We start from the raw sequence: 24,659 nt of genomic DNA on the forward strand, positions 1-24,659 counted from the left end.
TTCCATAATCACATTCACATCACAACCAACCATCAAGCTCCATATAATCAACCAAGTAAACTGTAATCTTCTTCAATTAGTGTAATAAAACCAGATTTACAACTAACCAACTAACATATATTGTAACTATTTTGCTCAAACCTTACAACAAATTGTGTCAGAAAACTTTAATGAGAATAGAGTTTATTTCATTTTAGAACAAATAGAACCTAGAATGTGTGCCGAGTCTCTTGAATAAAAAAACAGAGGTACTCGCTGAGATGGAGAAATCGAATCTCGACATCGTCGTTCGGAAACAAATGTGAAAGGAAGAGGACAGGAAATAATTGGAGATTAGATCCACATTGTGAGTGGAGTGGATAAAGGCTACCGGGCTAGGGCAGGTGTTTCCATTGCGATCCGAGGGAAACACAAACGATGGGTGACCTTTTATGAAATACTTTTGGAAAGGGTAATAAGAATAGACTTAAGAATATTCGGCCACAACGTCTCTATTCTCGGAAGCCTAGACTTAAGCATACTAAACATTTTCTTCCAACATAGGAAGGAACCTCAGCTCACTTGGAGCATACCTGGATTCAGAACTTTTATCTTGGATTACTATATTGCCAAGCAGCATAGCCTACTACCAGTAACAGATGACATACAAGGCATGGAATGGAATGAGTACCGCTTTCTGTTAAAAGCCAAAAGTACTGTGAAGAAGGAAGCAAGCTTTTGGTATATGAACGGCATATGAACAAGCAAAATCCGAACACTTAGATGTGCGTAAGTATAAGCTTCACCAACTCAATGATAAAAGCATTAGGGACCACTACAAACGCAGCCTGGAAGACAAAATGATTGATAATGGGGACAGTGATGCCATTGAGATATATGAGCGCATTATGAATTGTATCCATGAAGCAACTAGTGAAGTCTTAATGGGGATAGAAACTAATCTTACAAACAAATGGGGAACAAGGAAATAGATGAAATGGTAGGCAAGAAAAAAGTATTCTTCAACAAATGGCTATGTAGTAGAAGCCAAGAAGAGAGGAGAGAATATAGAAGTCTAAATGCTCAGGTAAAGCGCATTGTTGCAGAAAGTGACCATACTGTTGCACCCAGTCCTCTGAAATAGGTTCATCTCAACAGACAATAAAAGGTGCATTTTCAGAAGTATTGTTGATCCTTGACTTCAAGGCTCTCCCAGAAACCTAGACACTTGACCCAGGGCTCTACTCCAAACTACAAGAGGCAGATTATCCAACTGGATAGAGTCAGGAATGATGAGATTATAAGCAGGCTATGGGTGACCGAAGTAATTCCGGAGAGGATTGTAAGGAACAGATTGCTAATTTATGGGTACTGTCAGGGGATGTCATAATGTAGATGGCCGGAGAGACTTCATCTATGGGACGAACCAGGGGTACGGAGGATAGGAAGACCCTAAACCCGGTGGAAGGACTGCCTGGAGGAGGTCATGGCCGATAGGGGACTTCGTGGGAAGAGAGAAGAGGATAGACGCTCCATAACTTAACCAGGCAACCCATTAAGGGATGAAACCTGCAAAAGTAATTAAAAAGAAGCATTGGTCTTCTTTATAGAATCTTTTAAGAAAACAAAAATTATTTGTTCATTCATTTATATTTTTAATTTTTATGGTTCTTTTCTTTGACGAAAACAGTTCAACTGGCCTCAAGATTTGATTCCGAGTGGTGTTTATTAAATTTTAGATAATGATACTAATTCTTCCATCCTACCCATAAACGTTTTATAACCGCAAATTATGATTTATCCTTAGTTATACGTTTATCGTTGCCCACGCTCAGCAGAGAAGGGGGTGAGTTAAAGTCAAATAAAAAAAAAATATATATATAATAGCAAAGGAAAAAAAACAAAACAATAAAGAATGACTCCTTAGGCGCTACGTTATTTTTTCTTGGAAATAACGAAAACCTCGAAGCATTATGCCAACGATATAACTAAAATATACCCCTATATAAACAATTGTTGAATCATGACCACTGGCGAATACCTTTACATGTAAATAACAGAAAACCAAGGGGTGTTACCTACCCACCTTTTGAATTTTCGTAATATTCCGTGAACAACAACAAAAAAACATAAGTAAATTAACAAGTTGAAAGAGGGGAAAGAACAGTAGAACTATATGTACAAAAGTTTAATAATAAGAAGAAATATATGTACACAGAATGAAAAAGGGGAAAAAAAAGAATTCTTATCAATTAATAAAACAATTAAAACTTATAGGTTGACTTAACCTTAACTTAAATGCTTGACCTTAATAACTATATTTACATTGTTAACCAAAAGAGTATAAAAGTGAATATAAAATAAAAACAAAATAAAATTTAGTTCAAACACCACGTAGTCCTTGGGTGCACACCTGGCCGAACATAATGTTGTCTGATATTTCCTTTCCGTCTCACCTTCCCCAAAAGTTTTAGGATGACACCTGCTACAACTCTCTTATCCAGGACATGCTGAAGAAACGTCACTGCACTATATCCCCACTTCTAGTGTTAATCACCGTCCATTGAAGTAGATCTCCATAATTTTGAAAAAACAAAACACATACGGTGACATTTCTCATATGGTGCTATTTCGGTTCAAACAGTAAAGACAGAGGGCCTTTAATCTATTAACACTTCACATTGAACAATCGTAACGTGTTCCAAAATCAAACTGTCATCTTCACAAAACCAAAACCCACTCGTCTGAACATACGTGTTCCAAAATTAAACTGTCGCCTTCACAAAAACAAAACCCACTCGTCTGAATATAGGCTCGTGTTTTGTTTTTCCCACGACAACCGTAATACCTCTTGTCTATACAGATCTAGCCAGTGTTTTTATTTCACCATGGCAACCATAACAGTTTTTCCAACTTTTTATTAAAAAAATGAAACACTAAGACATCAACAGAGTATAATTTCGTTTATGCTTTAATGAGCCTGATGTATAAATTTTTAATTTGTATGACTCTTCTAAATTGGTGAGAAATGCAGAATAGCGAAAACGTCCAAAATCTAGTGCAAAGTAGTTCTCTTGGATGTTAGTAATCTAAAATCAATAAAAATAGTCTAAAGTGAAATAAATATCTTTAGGAAACTAAATTTTGTCTAGGGCCAAGTATATTTAGTATTGCTATGTCATACTATCCCTTGGAGATGTTCATTGGAAACAGATTGCTTGAGAAAGCAACTTGATTCCAGGTCGAAGTGGAAACTTTGGTAAGACGACCTGCCAGAGGAAACGCTAGCTACAGAAACCTGAGGTAGCCAACCACATCGGGGAATCCCACTTTGCCCTAATGATGGTAAGCCGCTAATTGTTTATAAAACAATAGATGAAAATCTCAACCATATTTCCTTTTGTTTATTACAGTTCTCCCATACAACGACAACTATAAAAGAGGTATCTCTTTATAACTATTAGATTAACAGTTGTTCATATTTTAAAGTATCCTTTTTCATACTGTCCTTTCTTCAGTATGTTGTAACAAATAAACAGTGATAATGGACAAAAATGATTAAACACTCCCTATGTGTAAATAAACATTCTATCATTTGATTTAATCTCAAAACAATGTTACAATGTTGTAATAATGAACAAGCTACAGCAGTATTGTATGTACAATAATAATAGTAACAACATAGTATGTAATAATACATAATCTGTAATAATATACTAGAAGTAAATTATAATAATAGGAATAAGATACTGCAATATTATAATTAGAAAACAACTTTTGTTCAATAAAAATTATTAATATCCAAAATCGAACAATAGAAACCTTAAGTGTGTAAATTTGGGCATGGAACTTCCAAATGCTTCAAAAATAAACTTTATCGTGTATTTTATAATCTTAATATGTACATTATTTTATGTATAACATGGGGTGTAGTAGTACAGATTTATTTATAATTTGTGCATGAAATAATTAATCTAACTTGTTTAAGTTAAAATAATTTCAAAAAATATTTTCTAAATTTGTAACATAAAATATTAAAATCTAAAATGTTGTCTGTAATTGAAGACTTAAGTGAAAATGGAGGTTAGTGAACAAACATAATTTTAAGATATGAAAAAATTAAGCAAGGTGCAATTTAGAAAGTAGTATTTGAAATAATAAATTCTAGCATTTAATATAAAATGTAATCGTTTCGGCAGTACATATACTAAAATCAGAGCGAAATAGAGAAGATTAGCATGGCCCTTACGCAAGGATCACAGGCAGAATCGTGAAGTGTTCCACATTTTACCAGGGACTGTTTTACAAACTCCGTAAATTCTTATCTGCTATATACTTTCTTATTATCCTTTCCTTTCTCACTGATAGATTATTCAAAGTAAACCGTAATGTTTCCTATTTATCTCCCTTTTCTCTGTTCGCTGGTGTTTCTCAAGGTAGTATCCTCGGTCCCATCCTCTATACAGTCTATACAGCAGACATCCCAACCAATCCTAACACAATGCCGAATGTCGACGACACACGAGTTAACAATAACCCTTTAATTGCATCTCAAACTCTTCATCCTCATAACATAAACCTCGAAGAATGGTGTCGAAATTAGAGGATTAAAATAAATCCAATCAAATCACCTTTACCTTTCGTTGTAAATTTACCTACGCCCCTACAGTATTCATTAACAATGTTGCCCTTACTCCTATCGAACAGAATCGCTATGTTGGGCTAAATCTGCACAAATGACTAACTTGGAATCGTCACACAAGATTAAAAAGATAGGAAACCTCACATCGATTCCGACTATTGCAGCACTTACTAGACAAATGATCTAAACTACCAATTCAATACAAAAGATTGATCTACATGATAATAGCCTATTTCAACATACGGAGTTAAGCTTTGGGGCTCCATTAAATCATCGAATTCCTCTCTTATCCAATCCTTACAATTCAAAATCCACAATGCTCCTTACTTTGTCACAAATAATAGGCCTAAAAAGATCTCATTTCTTCCATTATAAACTCCTTAACCACCCAAACCCACTAGTTTCTAACCTTGCATCCTTTTTCATTACTGACAATTCTCCGAGGCCCCTGAAAAGATGTCCACGAGACCTTCTAATGTAAAAACGTTATTAGAGTGCTACCAATGGGAAGTTTCTCTAAATGCCTGTATTATGCCATTATGATTTTACATCAACTTTACTAAATGGATTATTTATAGTTTTCAATGTCAATAAAGATATTTAAAAAATAATACTGGGAGATCGCTTATTGACCGTGTGTTTTATTACTAAATGGAATATGGTCCTGGAATCTTTTTCGATGTAGAACAGGCTTTTGATCGAGTCTGGCACCCGGGACTGCTTTACAAACTCCGTAAATTCCTACCTCCTACATACTTTCTCATCATTCGTTCCTATCTCATTGATAGATTTTTCCAAGTAAACCACAATCATCCCTCTATTCTCAGTCCGCTGGTGTTCCTCAAGGTAGTATCCTTGGTCCCATCCTCTACACCATCTATACAGTTGACATTTCAACCAATCCTAACACTATCATACCAAGTATGCCGATGACATATGTGTGCTCGCTGTTAATAATAACCCATTAATTGTATCCCAAAATCTCCAATAGTATATCACAGCCCTCGAAGATTGGTGTCGTAATTGGAGGATTAAGATAAATTCCAACAAATCCCATCAAATCACCTTTACCCTTCGTCGTAAAATTTATAATTTTTTAATTCGGTCATTCATTTTTTTGTTGGTATTCTTTTCTATTTGTTTGTAATTATGTACTTCTTTTGTGCTTTATATATATAAAAAAAAAGATATATATTTCATAGCCTTTTAGTTCATTTAGCACAAATAAAAGAAAAAAATAATGATATGAAATTACGTCCTCCGGGCGTGACGTACTGAAATCTCCTAGTGAAAGAGTTATCCCCGTTATATGTAGTATAGTTAAGGGTAGTTTATACTGTCGGTTTCATTCCATTCCTTATAGATGGGGGGAATATTTTGAAAGTTTTCCAAATAAAAATAATGATTGTTTATTTTTTCTGGTTCTATTGCTGATTTACTTTTGTACGACGCTTTAAATAGTTAAACAGTGAAGGAGATGTCCTTAAAAAATAGAAAAAAAAAATAGTTGATTTAGCTTTCAAATTTTCGAGAGAAAACAAATAATAACACGTAAAAATACTTATGAAAATAAAATAAAACACATATTTTGACGTTTTCCTTTACAATTGTTTCCCAATTAAATATTCTTGAAACTTGATGCATACATTGAACTGAAGAAATGTCTTGATTTCTTTATGAAATGAAGATTTACTGTCATGATTGAAGTTTTTATAAATCTATTGAAATTCAGGAACGACAACAGGCGGGGGCTCCCACAAAGCAGGCAACGATTCCAGGGAAAACCAACAATACGCAAATAAGGGAAAATCCTTCTGGATGATTGGATTGGAGGAACCAAAGCAATAATCTAATTGAATTTGGAAGAAAATTTAAACTGTTAATAAGTTTTATACAGTTGATAATCCAAGCTAAGTGAAATAAAATATCCCTACTCTGAATTAGCCACCAACAATAAAGAATAAAGAAGGAAGGAAATGGCTCTTTTCTTGGTACAAATTAGTTGTCTCCAATGAACAAATTGTCTGGTTAATGGTAAAATTGATGAAGTGCTATTTTTTTTTTTTTTTTACGTGTTGTAAGCACTTTACTATCGACACGACTAAATAGTTATTTTTCGAGAGGACTCGGCAATTTATTTGAACTATTCAGAAAAACTGTAATCGTAGAAACTACACTGCAAGTGTGTGCACATAGTCCATTCCACGGGTCGAGAGAAATTTGGTAAACAAAAACACGTGCGGATCGGTAGGCATTCCCTCTGTGTTGACCTTGTTTTGTACTAAAAGCTGTAGAGAGAATCCCAACCAGGCCCCAGTTTATGTCTTTTCGTTTATCAATTTTGTCTCATCTCATGAGACTGCCTACAGTGTGTTTCTCAGACATCGAAACAAACGATCGTCAGTTTCCTTACATAAAAAAGTAGAACCAAATTTGATATAGTTATTAATCTACATAAATCATTATTGTATCAGTACAATACTTTTAGTTAATGCACTTTTTGTTCTATGTACATCTTGATAATGGATAGTTTCATTTAATATAAACCGTATGTGTTGTACTGAGCCACACCAGTTATTAAGGCACAACACTCCTGAACTCAGAGCCCGGGTTGACATATTTATTGTATTATATCAGCTGCTGATCATTGTAGGTACACTCAGCCCTTGTAAGGTCTGTAGAGCCTGTTATGAAAAGTTTAATATTTATATGTATAATGATTATTTGGGTAATCGACATGGCTCAGTAGTCAGACACTGTGCTTTTAACTCAAAGAGCCCGAGTTCGAATCCAGCTGTGACTGACTATTATTTATTCTGTTACTGAAGATGTGAGTTAACCCTGTGAATTCGGGAGCCCTCAGGGGTTTACCCAGCCTCATGAAGTGAATACCCTTAATTGGGGAAAACCGTGGCAGTCAAGCATGATTCTGATGAAATCACCGCATTGCACTATCGTTGGTCTAGTAACAGTACTCCCATACAAAGCACTGCACCCCTGACCTTATATGGGTTGTTGCGATACAAATTTAACCTTTTTTTTAATAATTAAAAAAAATCCTCAAACAAATCATAAATCTTTGGGTAAATTCTAATAACAATAAAAGAAAGTATATAAATGATTGTATGAGCAGCCATATATTCTATATACTTTTTAGCGGTACAGATTGTTTTTTTATAATGATTATTTGTTTTTTAACTAAACAAACATGTTCTTAGAAAAAGTAATTATTAATTAGGATGTAATCGGAATATTACAAACAATTATTTGTTTATTTTTTATATTTTCCATTTGTATTACCTTTAATTAGTTATTGTTACAAATTAAGTTTTAAATATAAAAGTATCTTAGCATTCACTGGCAGTATTTTAATCTTCCTAGCATATAGTAATAGATTTTAATAAAAATATAAGCTAACCAGCAGAGAATAGAAAAGAGACAGTGTTCTTTCCTCTGACGATTTTTTAAGATTTATTTTCATTTTCTTTTTTTTTGTAAATATAGAATCCACAACATGTAACCATAGTACTAGTAACTAGTGAACCAGTTGCCGATTGTATACCTGACAATAAACATTAGTTTATCTCCTCTATCGGATCAACTGATTGATTTTAGCCTCATTAATTCTTCAAGCTAGGTTACTATTATGATGTTAGATATAACATGATTTCTAATTTGGATTTATGTTACCATTTACATGAATGGAGAAACGGAAAAATAGTGAAAAAATATAATGAAAAAATAAACCAAAACAAGAAAGATCTTGATTTCTGAAAGGAGTGGCAAACAAATGTAACCTTCTGCGAACGTTACTAAATCGGGCATTAGTAATTTAATCAGAGGTTAGTGAGATACTTTCGCCAGACTCTAATTCACAAATAACTGTATTTCATTAGCATAAATATGCGCATACATTTGCATCAACATAAATTGCTCTCTCAAAGGGAGATCTTCTTCAGCTCTCGCTTCTCCTAAATGCGGTCGTTTTTACTTTCTGACGCCTCTTCATCTAGTTTAGGATACTAAACTAAATACTTTGACATAATATTATATAAGTTACGGCCTGAGTCAGCTGTATGCTTCGCTGTGTGCTGATATAATATATATATATATGTACTGAACCCAAGAAAGCTAGTCTTTTACAGCAGTCCAAGCTTGTCATATCAGATATATTCCTTTCTCTCTTTTTTTTTTTAAGTTTAACTTTCACCGATACTTGAGTGAACTTTAGGTACCGAGGTAAGTTTTCTTTTTAAGATTTTTTGTTTTATTTTGTCGTCACCTTTGATTTTTTTTTTCATATTTTTCTTCGCCAAGTTACAAAAAAAAACAACGTAAAAATATTATTTATTCCGAAAATGTTCATATGTTTCCAAGTGCGGATAGTACTATATTAATATATATATATATGTATATAAGTAAAATATTAGAAGGTGTAAAATGATAAAATATGGACACTTTTCCATCTACAGCTGCTGCTATCTACATTTAGTTTTTCTTACTTCCAAGTGAAAATATTGCCATCGATCCAGCGGGCGGAAATTGAGTTTCGAGGAAGATATATTGGCCTTGAGGTCTCTGGTAGCTAGAGGAGAGAGTGGTTTTTAGAAACGGTCACTGCGTTTGGATGGATCGCTTTTGGATCAAAACTTTTCTATATTGCCCGAACCAAAAATAAAGCTTGAAATTCAATATTAAATTCCATATTTAGGAAGAAAACAGGCGTTGAAGTAAACAGAGCCATAATGCTACGTTGCAAGAGTAAGGGTACACAAAACATTGTTGTTATGTGCTAAGAAATTTTTCAAAGATTCTGAAACAAACCGAAAGAGTATTTGTGCAACTCATGGGCCCGGTGTAATATGACCGGAGGCCATTTATTGCATATTTATAAGAGTTCAAATGAAATGAATTGTGAGACATTTTTTGGTTAGTGAACACATATAATTGTTTATAGAACAATGCAAATCCATGGAGGGAAAGATACAATGATTTTGGTCTCATATGAAAGGTTACACACAAAGGTTTATCTGAGGAGGAGTCTCACCACCTCCCATTGAGTTGGTGTGTGAATGCTGATCACAGCAACTCTCATTGCATCCAGGTGCAACCTTTCCATCCATCGTCGGCCAGCAAAGAGTAATTAGTAGTCATGAAGGCAGCCAGGTTACGGCGTTTCATATTACGTGATTTTGTGACGTCAGTTGCGACATGTTTGATGTGAGAAGTTCATTCACGTTGTCTTGAATTTTACACTGAGGGGGTATTAAATTGAAGACGAAAAAAAAAAAAAATTACAAATTTCGGATGTGTGAATACGATAGTATCAATAGGATTAAATAAATAACCAGACAAACTTTCGTCAATTCGCCCAGTACCAACGATGAAAAGCTACATGATGATATCATGTAGTTACAAATCAGAGTTTGCAAATCAGTAACTAAGAAATAAAAACTGAAAAAATAGCAATCCTATATTTTCCCAAAGTTCAGTATGCTGTGCACTGATGGTCTTAAGACTTTATATTGAAAGCTAACTCTTTTCCAAGAGCTCACTCTCTACTACCAGGTTTTCCCAAATTATGGGTAGCCTACTAGTACTTTATGTAGCTGGAGTGAACCCTGAGGGCTCCCGAACCCAGACTCACAGGGGTAAACTTACGGCTTTAGTAACAGGTTAAATAATTATCTGCTACACCCGAATTAGAACCTGATCCCTGAAAATGAAAAACCCTAATTACAACCCATTTGAAAATTCGTGAAATACAGATAATTCCGACCTACATCGAATTCTAGAGTTAAGAAGATAAGTAGAGGTTCGTTCAATTTGGGGGAAAAAAATCTTTTTTGTTTTGTTTTTCATTCTCAATCAAAGGTTTGTTATTTAAAATAATTTCAGTTTTAAATTTCTGATTTATTGAGAATCTTAGTAAGAATATTCTAAGAGTTTCATGCTCTAGAATAGAATCTTTGTTCGCGATTGTAGTCAAAATCTTTCGTTTAATTATCTTTACACAGTATCTCTTTTCATAGAAACAAGCTCCCAACTCAAATATTGTTTTTGGTATCTTAGCTGTCCTCTTGAAAATTTAATAATAGTTATAGGAGTATATATATGGTATTTCATTATTGTAAAACTGGATACTTAGCCCGGTAAGAAGTTGTGGATCATTAACTTTATGTGCAACATGGCCTTCAATTCCTCATATAATAAAGTAAAGTATTGTCAAAGGCAGTAAAGTGTAATCATCTGTTTCATTTGTAACATCTTAATTTAACATCTCTTTTATTCCACCCAACTCATACGTTAACTGAAACTAATTTCTGACTAATTATTTTAATATTTAAGTTTTAGTATTTATGTATTACTTTCGGTGGTAAAATACCGGTGTTTGGGTATGCTGATGATTTGGTATTATAGGGGAAGGATAAGCAAACTGTAAAACTAAATACAACTACACTGATAAACTCTAGTAAGGAACGAGGTCTGGAAATAAATACGGATATAACAAAATATATGGTTAGCAGTAGAAACCATGAGCGTAGGCAGGATTTCGGTAAGGGGGAGCAGATCACAGCCCATTACATACATACTTACGTGCTATGTACATATACATACACATATAAATATATTCATTCTGAAATGTTAGGTTAATGAAAGATATCTAATTCCGCATTCCAAGAAATACCCACGTCATTTGATTTCAAATTCAAAAGATTCAATCATTACTTTTTAAGTTTTTAGTACCTTTAATGACAATAAATGATTGAAAATGAAACGACTGAATTTAAATCGTTAACAACAAGGTTAAACAATGGCTCGCACAATGTAAATATAAGGCATTTTTGCACTTATTTCTAATGATTTTTACTTTCCTAATTGTAGCACGTTCCCGGAAATTAACTATGAATCAAATAAGTTCACTATTTCCTTTTTCTAGGGATCCAAAAATCTAGGGGTAGCCGTGCCCCCCCTGATCCCCTCTGCCTACGCCCATGGTAAAAATTACTCCCGATTTCAGTGATATACATAAAACAGGAAGTACATTTGTACAGGTGTAGAGATTTAAGGTTTTAAGGTGTATAGATTTTAGGATTTTAGGTTCTGCGGTAATTACAATAAACGAAATTGATGAGGAAATAAAAGCGAGATTAAAGGCGGGGAATGATCTGGAGAAGGTTTAGTAAAGGTTGTTTAGTTACCATTAACGAGGTACGAGCCCCAATTATTTTGTAATAATCTATTTGGTTTTTTAATTGTTATATCTTGTGTCTGGTAAGTACTGTTGCTATATGGTGCGTGTTTTTTAGTTGTAAAAATAATCACACAAATATTAATAAACACTGAACCGACAGGTAAACCAAGCGTAGATGGGAGGATTGTGTTAAGACTAATTCAGCAGATTTGGATTTGGAGGGACGTCACATACAGAAGTATGTAGCGAACAATTGCTGTTATCAGCATCGAACCTTCGGGTTCTCTAAGCCTCTATTATTATTATTAAGGTTTAGTATTTAAAGTAACTTTTCTTTATTAACCTTTAGCGATAATATTAAAAGGTGTTTGGAACCAACCTATGGACTGCTGTTTTCCATGCAGCAGCTATGAGGAAGGCGATGAAGTAGTCGCTAGGCACGTGATCTGCGACGGCGTTCCCATCGGCGTAAATGGTCCTGAATGCTCCCCTGCCAGCTCCTGCGATGAAAGCAAAGGCCCCGCTTAGCACGTTGTAGGTCCAACCCTCAATTGGCCGCTCAGCTGTGTTCAATACTGTACAATGAGAAGTTAGTAATTATTAGTATATACTAGCAGGCCCTGTAATGCTTTGTTATTGCTATATTGCAGGGTAAACCACATGTATATAGATTGAATGAACACATGAATTGAAATCTTATTTAGGGAACTACAGAAACTAAGTTTATATCCATGTTTTGGACTACAATACAATACATACAATTTGTTTAAATAATTTTTTTTTCAATTCACTATTTCTTTAAAAAATGGTTTAATTTGGAAAATATGTATGGATTTATATACATATGGATTTTTTATCATACAATATAGTTAATTGTTTCTGTTTTTCTTGCACGACTGGAACGTGAATTGGTACGTTTGAAAAGCGAACAAGACTTGAATGATGTGTGTTCTATTTTTTGGTTGATTTCCGAATTATTTCAAAAAAATTAAAATATTTTTTTTAAGAATTTATTAAATACCCGACACTTGATTTATTTTTTTGTTGAGGTTACTTCAAAGGTTAAAAGAAAATATAACAAATTGGAAATAATTTTTTAGAAAGTGAAATTGTCTTAGAATAAAGGAAAGTTACTAGATTTAAATTGGTTTGACTAATGCAAACTAATAAACAAAATAACAAAAAAATATCTTGTCCCTTGTTTAGCAATTTATAAGTATTAAAAACCATTTTCGATTTCCTAGTGGGTTCTATGAAAAGAGGTTTTAAAAACATTTAAAATAAGGGAGGAATTTGAATTATGCTGTAGGAAAGAGTATACTTTCCTCGCTATGAACCAATAATGTTTAATTTCGTTTGTAATTTTTTTTTTATTGAAGTAATCAAGTATTTCAGTAGCTTTAAGCCTTCCCTTGAGGACATGGAACATTTTGAAGGAAAAAAATCACATGTAAATTAGTCCACCAACTAAACAGTTTATTGTAGGCAAACATTCGAATAATTCTCTATTGTACCTTTAATTATAGATTATTAATTTAAATATTAATGGACTTGGTACCCAAAAGGGAAAGTCTTGTGAGTTAAAATGTACCACGTGAAGATCAAAAATACGGTATTTAATTTTTTTGAAAATCTAGGCATTCCTCTTGAGACATCTTGCCTCGACTGTTCACAATTATTTTGAGATACCTCTAGTATAATTCTTTGATCTTTTATTATATAAAATGAAATAGAAAGTAATTTTATTCTGAGACATCTACTCCCCTAAAATTAATTACAATGTACATTTGAGTGCCAATGTCTGGCTTATAATAATTTAAATACTAAATAATAAAACAATTAAAATAGGAAAAATTGTCATGAAAAGCAAAAGTGCTGAAGTTTCAAAATTGATATTTATAAATACTTACAACATAAACTAACAACAAAATTAATAGGTTATCAGCGTAAATGTGATACCCTTGTGTATAGAGAATAAAATTAGCCAGGTCGTTAATATATATTCCAGGTTTTTACAGTGAAGGTCGTTAATATATATTGAAAAGAGAGTTTGTGTTAGTGAGGAGTCTTGAGGAACAACATAACCTAGAAGAAAGGTGAAGGAAGAGGGTTAATTGAGAATTGTTAAAGATCGAGAGCGATAGCAATGCATTGGAGAAGAAATACATTCGTTCACCTTGACCTTTCTTTAATTATTTTTTATTTCATTAACTAAATACACTTATGTTTAACTGACAACTAAAACTTCGAAACGTTGTAAGGTGATCCTTGTTTTTTTAGAATTTAATACGACATATATTTATTTAGAATTGACACCTTCTAGAAGTATAGTGCTTATTAGCATTCTTTATGACCTTTAATGTTTATATCAATAGTAAACGATATTATCTATCTAACTCACCTATGGATGGTCTTATAATCGCAATCGGCAAGTCTCCACCTTCTTGAGCAATTAAGTTCTCTGCTAGCTGTTTGCTAAATGAGTACGTGTTAGGATGATTACCAATTAACCTGAAAAGTTATATATATTTTAGTTTTTATTATACATTTAAAAAATGAAAAAGGGAGTAAACGGCAATTTGCATACTCTCTTTTTCGTCGATTGATCTCCTCTGATGGGGACTCCATCACATCCCTGAGGAATTCGACAGGGTCCCAGCGGCTTTGGTAAACCTTCTCTTCGACGAATCCGTCAACTGTGCAGTTGCAATAGGCTGTAGATACATACACCATTGCCTACAAGAACAGACTTATTTGTATTATTTCTGAAAATAATTGTACAGATAAGAATTAAATAAAAATATTAAATCATGTTAGTTCTGAAATTTCATATAATATAAAATATTAGTCACCTGCCATCAATATTTTCAGCACATCTACAATGACTCATAATCTTGCCCATTTCGCCGTTTTTGTCCAATTAATTCCCTTTTGTCAAGCAAATCAGAGGAAAGATAAAATAAGTGGAAGAAATTTTCTGTCTGGTCCGAGCACATTTATGTATTAAAGCCATAAACAGTCAAATATTTTATTAAGTACTTTATTTTAAAATATACCCCATCGACGTATTAATGTATACCGAGTTTCGAACTTGGGATGTTTGGACAGTAAAACTGGCGAACAAGTTCAATAGGAGCAACTAAGTTTCTTTAATGTTACGACAGAGGAGGACGTACTATACACACAAAGTTTCCAAGTTTTGTAGCTGTTTACTAAAGCACCTAGCCAGGAAAGTACTACCGCATATTAAACGGTTCATTAACTTGGTAAGTCATAGAAGATTAACTTGTTTTATTAACTGCTATCCATAAGTGTCAACATGAACTTGGGTAAGTTTACTATACAGTCCCTGATAAATTTGTTTAGATTTATAGATAGGTATCTTTTCTTTAATCATTTTTAATGTCTCCCTTTACATGTTGAACCATTTACAAAAATTATATTTATCATGGAGTCATTTGGTTTTGTTTTTTTGTTTGTCATTTACAACCCATTCAGCTATATTTATTCGTTCCATATCTCATTAACTCTAGTTTATTTAATTGTTCTATTATCTTGTTTTATAGCCCTAAAGGAGTACACATATTGCACACAAATAATTACTTCTTTTTTTATTTCTGATTGATACTTCAAAAGGATATTTTAAAAGTTTATAATATATGAATAGGATAAAACATGCCGGTATATTAAAACCTAAAAATCAAAGATGTACCAGGATAGTTACCAGGCAGGACTGATACATGCATAAGATCGACCAGACCCAGAGAAAGCTATGTAAAGGTTAAGAAACAAACAACTCTTGGACACCAAACGATTGAACCTTGAAGATTATTTTTTCCGACTTAAAGAGGTGAATAAATGAGGGAAAAAGTAGACATTACTTTTAACTTTCATGATAACACTAAATATTATCCGGTCGAATATTGTCTCCTCAATACAACATTATTCTCAAGGCATGTCTCATGAAACACATTAGGTGCAGTACCCACTTATTCTTGCCTGTACAATATTCCAACTTGGATTTCCTTAAACATTTGCTGTTTTAAAGGAAGTTTCAAGCAGTGGGTTCTTTTCAAAGGCACTATCATAATAAGGACATTATAGCTAAGAGAGTTCTGATGTTACCTTAGCAACATTATGCCTTTAACAACACCGGTTCGATTCCCGCCTGAGGAGGTTGACTTCCATTCCACAATGAAATTTCGATCCTTCCACTCTATAATTTCACATTTATCACTCAATAATTTACTCTAAAATTTCGATCTCCTAGGATAGCTCTCTTGTGGATAACCCCTTAGACACTATAAAAGTTAGTAATTCATTCATTGTTAAGTCTGACTCAGTATAGGGGAGATGAGAAGTTCGAAAGAAATAACTCTGAATCTTAAACATGATAAGCAAGGAGGGGAAGAAAATCTGAGTTTCTGAGTCTGTTTACAATGATCTACCGCTTTTTTTGTTCCCTAAATCAAAGGCCTAAAAGGGAAAGAGGAATACCTTGTAATCTATTTTAAACAAAAGAAGTATTCTTAACAAAATTCAGTTGTAAAATAATAATAGCTATTCTGTCATTTTTCTTCCTCCTCCTATGTTCGCCATTAAACAATATGTTTGAAACTTCTATTGCTATATTGCTTCTTTTCAAAGGACAAAGGTAAGTTAATTATTAAAAACGAAGCAAATCAGGTCACCGGCTACGAGTTTTTTGCTTATATTAAATCAATTTCAACTTTTCGGCATTCAGCCATTTTCAATATTCTGAAATGACGTCGTTAATGGGTGCAAAGAGAGATTTTAATATATACAATGTACCATTTTTTCTTATTTATAATGTAATTTCATAGTTTAAATTCGGTTAACTGTCATGCGTTATTTGTTGTAAAATTTATCAGGAAAATTCATCGTTGTGCTAGAACTTATTTCTGACAATTACTTAAATGATATGCCTATATTTCTGGAAGTGTTAACATGCGAATAGCTTTCATACGGACTTGTGTGTGCTCTCTCTACATGCTCGTTCTATTTCCTTCACTTTTTAATTAAAAAACAAATTAAATGAACAAATATCAACTCAGTTAATTGTTTTGATTTATCAATTTATGCTCAATGAAAACTGAGTATTAATTTCCCACTTTTCAAATTCCTTTAAGTGGGCCGAAAATACATAATTTAAAAACAAAACAAAAAAAGAAGTTAATTTCTATTCGATTTGTTTCATAATTTAATTTTAATACATCCATCTTGTAATCATATTACAAGCAGTACCATTGTAACTAATATAAAATAATCGTCTGAGGATAATTGCAATTAAACTACATATATGAAAAAGAGCCTTATTTTAGAGTCTGTTGCGGAGTATATGTCCTCTAATTCCTGGAAATTCCTCACTTGCATCATTAATGTCTGTAATTATGGTAGGCATGTTATTCGGTCAACCGCGGGCCCATTGTAAGAGAGACAAAATCAATAGTAGTTAATCAGTGCTGTGAAGGTAAAGCAACCTATTGTGACCATGACAGAACACATTTGACGACAGTACAGAGTTTACAGATAACCGTTTGAGTGTGATATCTCCAATAAACAGTTTGAACTGCTGTCATAGTGATCAGGTCTGGACCAGACACCACCACCGGTGCGCTGTAATAGATAGCTTGCTGATTTAGACAATAAGACCAGCGGATTTGAGGAGAAAAATCTTTGAAATAAAAATTTAATTTGATCTGTTGAATGAAGTCAAAATGAAAAAAAATAATTATTTAAATATATTTCGTGAAAGCACACACACACATATCACGATATATATAGAGAGTTGGTCTCAATAGACCGATGTGCACCAACTACCTCGGATAAGCAAATTCTCAGAAAAAACTGTAATAGAGAAAAATGGAATGAGGGTATACAATCAAATTATGGAAGTAGCTGTATCACTGTTGTTTACACGCGTAAACATTTTTTTTTTATTTGGAAGATTAAAAATTTTTATTTTTTTTTTACGTAAACATTTTGCACACTAAACAACATTGATATATACCTACCAATTTTAATTGTATAAATTATACGATAATATTATGTAAATATGAATATAGAACTATTTGTAACAAGGAATCAATAGCGCAGCTGTTTATAACAAAAGACTATCTGCAGCATCGTATATTTAAAACAGACTTGGAGGCCTCGTAACAACTTCCATTGATGGAATTATGTATCGCACTGTCTGCTTTCGAGTAGACTGCGATCTGTCGCTGTGATACTTTTCTGTCATCTTCCTACGGCTTTTATCTATATGACCTTCATCCTCAACTTTAAGTCAGATAGACATTACTCCTTTTCATACAGCTTACATTATTAATTTATTATCGACCATTAATACTTTATTTTTTATTAAAGGAGACTACTCTTTTGTTTTATGTAGTTTATATTAATCAATTCCTTATATTTTCTTTATTGTTTTGTTTTTATAAAATTTTATTGTTTCATTATATTTTACTAATATATAGAATTTATTTTTATGGTAAATAGTTTATGTTTATTGTCTTTGTTTTCTATGTTATTACATTGTATAGAATCAGTTTACCAGTTTACGAGGATTGTTCGTAAACTGGTAGAGGTGTATTACGACCTGAGTCAGCTGTTAATTCGATGACAACTGTCCGAGGAGATCAGTTGATCGAATTTATATACATATAAGTTATGGTTGGACAAGGCCTGTATACAACTCTAATCCTAACTCCCCATGTAAATAAACCTCAATAATGTCTATAAGGAGTATCATAGAGATAATAAAGCAGTATCTTTCTAGTAAGCGTGCCGTTTAATTCTGTTCCCTCTTTTCCTTTTTCTTCAAGCCTTTCAGTCCAAGTGCTCGTAAGTGGTGCCGAAAGACGCATACTGATTGAATATTTTTCACTGAATGAAGATTTTTCTTCTTCTTCTAAATCTTAATTTTTTTTAATCTAAATCTTTTTCATAAAAACTTCACCGATTGAATTTTTTTTTTAACTGTTCTCTCACCCGGGATTTTTTTCCTCCGGCTTTCTTATCTTTTCTTCGCTTAAATTGTCTTTTTTTTTTTTTAAAGATGATTAATGTAGTTGGTCAACCACAACAACAGCCCTCATTGAGGCAGCCAGTTCTACAGATCCCGGTGGCGCAACCGGCTCCTGGAGTCCTGCGGCCCCGGCTGTCTCGGCAGTCCCGGCGGCGGTTCCAGCGCTACCCCCGCTACCAGAGATCACTCTCGCGGCTGCTCACGCCAATATGTTGGCTAAAATGAAAGTGAGAGCAGTAACCTCTCAGGATATTAGAAAAGCCTTCTCAGATTTGGAGTGGTTCTCAGCTGAAATCGGTGAATTAAATCACTTTATTAAAGGTGGAGATCGCATCATGGAGAGGTTGGCAGCCAAGGTCTCAGAGGAGTTGCTGGACAAGAATGACGCGATTTCCCTCAAGGCAGCACTCATATGCCGGATCGAGCGAAGTGTTTTGAACCATATTCAGGCAGACGGGGAAACAGCATGGTCAGTAGTGAAAGAAAGATTAAAGAAGGCCTATGGAGGAGGCAGATGATCCTCGAAGGAAGACATTTTCTACATGCTGCGGGAGAGGAGAAAGCACGGGCAGTCTAACGGACAGTGCGCAGCCACGCTGTTAGGACAGTTTAATCTGACCACAGAAAAGATGAGAGAGACTCTTGGAGTGGATGTTGTCAGTTGGAAGATGAATTTTATCGACTCCATAATGAAGGTACAACTAGCTAAGGAGAGGAATAAAAGAGAAGGTTTACCACGGGCCCGCACTTTCGTGGAATGTGCTCAAGACATGATCGACACGAGCGCTAGAGAGGAGGATGCAAGGATAGATGTCGATGATGGAAGATGGAACAGAGTACCGTACCACCGCACAAGGAATCCATCAACACCATGGAAGAGAAGAGAACCCAGGGATAGTGGTAAAGATAGAGGCACGGGTAGAGAAAGGTGGCCGAACCAGGGCAGAATACGCAATGGAGGAGGGAAATAAGACAGGAAGTGCCATGGGTGCGGAAAAGTAGGACACCTGGTGGCCCAATGCCTCCGCACTAGGTGCTTTGAGTGTGGCAATGAAGGCCACATAGCACGACAGTGCCCTTATATGTACAGAAGGGCAGAGGCGGGACCAGGGGAACCGATGGAAATAAAATTCCAGCGGATACGGCTGAAAAGACGTATTCCGTTGAATTCTTAAATTGTTAAATCCAATAAGCTTGTTATCCACAACTGATTTTATACCAGCCCCACAATCCAATTCTCATTCCTTTGTCAAGGTTTAAATTTCCTTGCAGAGTCTAATAGATTATTTTTACCCTATTTATCAAGCCTGTTAATACTTGGAGTTTTCGACAATAGCATTTCCCAATAATTTTGATTTACTAAAGAGCAGTGTGTTAAAGTTAGTTTTCGTTCGTTCTGTTTATTTTTGTGGCTAAACAAAGCCCTCTTGTATGTATCAAATATGTTATCTTTTTCTACTCGATGATTTCTTTTTTATTTCAAATAATGAAATCCTCATTCCTTTGTTTATTATTATTTTAACATTCGGCCAAGAAACAAAATACATGGAATGGGACTTTCTTCAAAAACCCAGCCCTCAAACAACACTCGCTGCCCCAACGTAATGGTAGTTCTCAGACTTGGAGATGGATGAGGCGTAGATTAAGTTTGTAAACGTATCCATAGATAAAAAATTTAAAAATTCGTGAAAATTTCCTGTTTCGATTTTAGATTGTTTCAGTTCAAGTATAATTTTCTTGTATTTCTGAGATAAGAAATAAACCTGTTGTACTAAAAATAAAGTTTTTCTTCAGGAAATTTCAGCATGCCTCACTGTTTGGTTGTTTAAAACAATAAATAACAAGAAAATGAATAATTTCTATGAATGAAATTTGGTGACTAAGTATTTGTGGACATACCAAGAAATGTTTTTGGAGAAAGGTTAAAGGAAATAAAAAATCGATGGAATTTTGCGTTTCTAAAAAGTTGGAAAATATTTTTTTTTTAATTACCGTAAGAAAAAATCGAAATAAAGATGGAATTGCTATTTTGTGGGGACATAAAAGTTGAAAATATTCGCCATTTTAACAAATTTTTATCTCTTGGGGTAAAATTTGACAAGAATACAAAATAGAAAGAAATAGTTTTTCTAGAAGTCTCTTTGGGGATGCTACAACACTGGTGTAGGATACACTAGATGTCGTTGAAGCACGATTAGGAGAGGCAAAACCATATAGATTAGTCCACCTGGTGGAGAGAAGGCGATTGGCGTAAGCAATTGAGGAAACAACGACAGAACGGGATTATTAAGTAGGCCGTAGGAAATGGTTCCTGAAATCGGTAAGCACTCTTAATGAAGACTGCGCTCTACCACGAACTAAATGATTTAAATGGCACTGCCCCATTCCCATAACAGCTCTCATTAGTGTTTTTCGTCCGTAATTTGTTCTCCTGTCGTTTACCTCATATGTGCTATAACAAATCAAGTTCATGTTTTCCATTAAACCTTCCTTGATATATTAAAGTTATTATAATTAAATAACATGTAATGATTTTATTTATCATCAAAATGAACAATTATTATAATTATCTAAAAAAATAAGTATTTATTTATTTTATAAATACATCAACCAGTCAATCGTCATTTGCATTACGTGAATTATATTATATTTTTCTCTACAAAAGATGATACAGTTTTAATTTTTTAAAAACCTTAATACATTTTCCACACCTGCTTTTAAATTGAGTTGTTCACTGTCAGAGTTACCATGCTTCCTCGACAGGTCAATGGGTACAGTCCCTTCAGGAGGTAGGTGTGGGTCCTAGCTGTATGTACGGGGGGAATTTTGGCTAAGCCCATTTTTAGACACAAAACTATCTTTATTTTTTCCAAATAGAATAAATGTTCCAATATTTCACACACCGTTCACTCCATCATTCACAAAAAATTTGAAATTTATCCAATAAATGAACTATCTAAATAGAATCTATAAATATAAGAAATTTTGAGCATAAGAACCTCTTGAAATACATTCTGGAATATCCCAATCTACCGGATTTAAAGATTAGTGGGATCGTGACACATCTCCTACCCTCTGATTAATTCTGCTATTTATATTTTTAATAAAGGAGGTAAGAAAAAATCTCCTACCCTTTCTTTCGTAACCACCATTCTGGCATTTTAGTATCAATCACTCAGTAAAAAAGAAGTCATAAATAAAGATGTTCTTGCTCTTTGATTTAATTCATGCTCGAATCCCTCTTACCTACTGCCACGTAGATTGCTACGAATTTCTAAATGTCAATATACCGATTTGTATATCACTCTTCTGCAAAAGTCTTTTTGACAAATCCTTTATTATTTCTTAACAATACCATAAAGGCTTCTTTGAAGTTTCCTATGAATGCATTTTATTCCTCCACCTTCCTTACATTCAATAAACCTTTTTTTACTATATTTTTCGAGAATTTCTAGGAAGTAACATTATTAATGTCTTTTTTTTTTTATTTGCTGAGATTTATAATGCTAAATTGACTTGTTTTGTATTGCACTGTGCATAAATTAATTATAGGTACAGCGGTTTTTTAAATAGTATAATTAACTTTGATCCAGAAAAAAAATACATGTATTTCCTTCTTACAATGATTGACGAGACCGACAGATTCTTTAAACGTCAACGCTGGAACAAAACAAATTTTAAAAGTGTATATAAACGGAAAACATATAGATATAAAACACATATATAAAGAAATTCCCTTGAATGAAGATGTCCCTCTGAAAAAATTCTGGTTTCAGCTCCGTAGTTCTCTTTCTTTCCTTACACGAACACCAACCACACGAATTAACAATTCCGTTATCAGAAAGACTTGTAAGGAAAGAAAGAAAACTACGGAGCTGAAACCAGAATTTTTTCAGAGGGACATCTTAATTTTAGCGGGTTTTTTTTTTTACCCCCTCACCTACCAATAGTAGAGAAAGGTAGTACTCATTTTGAATTATGTTTTTCACGTAATACATTTTCATATTTCATGTTTATTTTTGTTTTAGAGGGTTCGTAAAAAAAAAATCACCAATAAAATTATTATCGAATTTTGCCACCTTCTAAATTCCATGGTTCGGGGTATTTGTTGTGGATTTGTGTTATAGGTGTGTGCTGTTTTCACTTGACTTCCTAAAAAACTTTTAAAATATGGTCTTCCAGAATGTTTTTACTGGCTTAACTGTTCATATTTATTATCTTTATCTCTTTATTAACATATACATCCCTTATAATTTAGATTACACCAATCATTTTGGTAGGATAAAACTAAATATTCCTACGTACATGATGGGGTAGATGTTCGTATTTGTGTCCATGAATCTCTACAAAACTATTCATTCTCAAGCACTCGGTATAATTTTTTTTTTCATGCCACGAACTTCTTTCTTCTCTTCTATTCCCTGTCACACTTTCATCGGCCATAATTTTCAGGTTTGAAATTATATCTTTTTTTGTGCCCTGACGTTTATTTGCCAATTCACAACAGTTAAAAAAAACAAAAAAAAAAAAACGAGGCAGATGTAGCTTACCTGTTAAATAAAGCTTTTAGTAACAGCAACAATAAAAAACGCTACTTCTGGGTTTAGCTAAAATCATTCCTTTTAATTTAAACAAGATCTCAAAACGAGTTCGTCTAGGCAAGTGTCCTAAATGATCAAAACATATTCCTGAATGGTTATGATACAGAAAATTAAAAATCTTAAGGAACTCTTTTAAAGAAATTTCTATTGAAGATAGTCTTGATTATTGAACCGCTTTTGCTGATTTCCTGGATATCATCTAAGATAAACCTTAGGTATCTACCTCAAAGGAAAACTCTTTCCTAAACATCAAAGAAGACGAAGCTGATGAACCCCAGTGAAAAAAACAAAACAGATTCAGCGAGATATACAAACTCCAGAAGTAGTTAATAACAGTTAAACTATAAGAAGCTAAGAAAAATTAGCAGTTAGTTTAAGTAACAAAGATTTGGACTATTAAATTTGGAACGAGTAAATAAGAAATAAATAGGCTTAAGAAACCTACAGCTAAACCCTAAACAGGTCAAAGTGAGCTGGATGGGATTCCCCTGGGAATTTCATATGTACTATTAGTCAACTAGCCGAATTCTCACATATTAAAATAATAAAAAATGTATCAATATATTTCATGGCAAAAGTGAATAATTATTAAACCTGTAGATGTAGCATTATAATAACTATTATAATAACGACATTGTGGGAATTTTAAAGCGTCTTAAAATATATAAGGTGAAACGGCCTTCAATTGTAAGCCACATGAAGTAATGATAAGTGTAACCTCCTTCCACCGCTATATATAGTATATGATATATATAGTATATGACTCGAGGAAACTGTGAGAGTGGATTAATATGTTTTTTTATGGATTAACACGCTACAGAATAAGGATTATTTTTTATTTCTTTCGAGTAACCCCAGTGCAAACATTTATATTATATATTTTATATTATACATTATATTATATATATTATAGATTTTCCTTCATAAAAGGCAGTACTAGACCTATAAAATCTTCTCTTATTTATTATTAATCTTGTGTCTTAATCAGCTTATATATTTTAGTATGGATACGATGATATTAGGAATGTTCCCGAGAGATCAGTCAGTATGCATAGGTAAACATCACCTTTGCTGTGGATTGCCTTATATTATTAATAATAATAAAAAATGCCGTATATTATTAATAAAAAAAAAGCAATTCATGAGTCTCTTCAGTGTCAACTCTAGTCCTGCAGATAGCCCTCCGTACACCAA

The 24,659-nt window shown here is 33.5% G+C and overlaps 1 protein-coding gene and 1 non-coding gene across 2 annotated transcripts in view; one reads left to right on the top strand and one right to left on the bottom strand.

The window, feature by feature from the left end:
• The window catches only part of LOC106681182 (putative fatty acyl-CoA reductase CG8303), a 118,873-nt gene that overhangs the window by 49,554 nt on the left and 44,660 nt on the right, over window positions 1–24,659 (bottom strand). Inside the window, exons 3-5 of the mRNA XM_067046317.1 lie at window positions 14,404–14,552; window positions 14,218–14,327; window positions 12,196–12,391 (exon numbers count right to left, since the gene is read on the bottom strand). Of these exons, the coding sequence (XP_066902418.1) occupies window positions 12,196–12,391; window positions 14,218–14,327; window positions 14,404–14,552 (455 nt within the window). The remainder of the gene's footprint in view (window positions 1–12,195; window positions 12,392–14,217; window positions 14,328–14,403; window positions 14,553–24,659) is intronic.
• On the top strand, window positions 4,163–4,269 carry LOC112210111 (U6 spliceosomal RNA). Its single transcript, XR_002944998.1, has one exon. It is a non-coding gene; the product is annotated as a U6 spliceosomal RNA (small nuclear RNA).

This window comes from Halyomorpha halys, unplaced genomic scaffold (assembly GCF_000696795.3).
Source record: "Halyomorpha halys isolate HHAL.00 unplaced genomic scaffold, Hhal_1.1 Scaffold316.1, whole genome shotgun sequence".
NCBI classification, from domain to species: domain Eukaryota; kingdom Metazoa; phylum Arthropoda; class Insecta; order Hemiptera; family Pentatomidae; genus Halyomorpha; species Halyomorpha halys.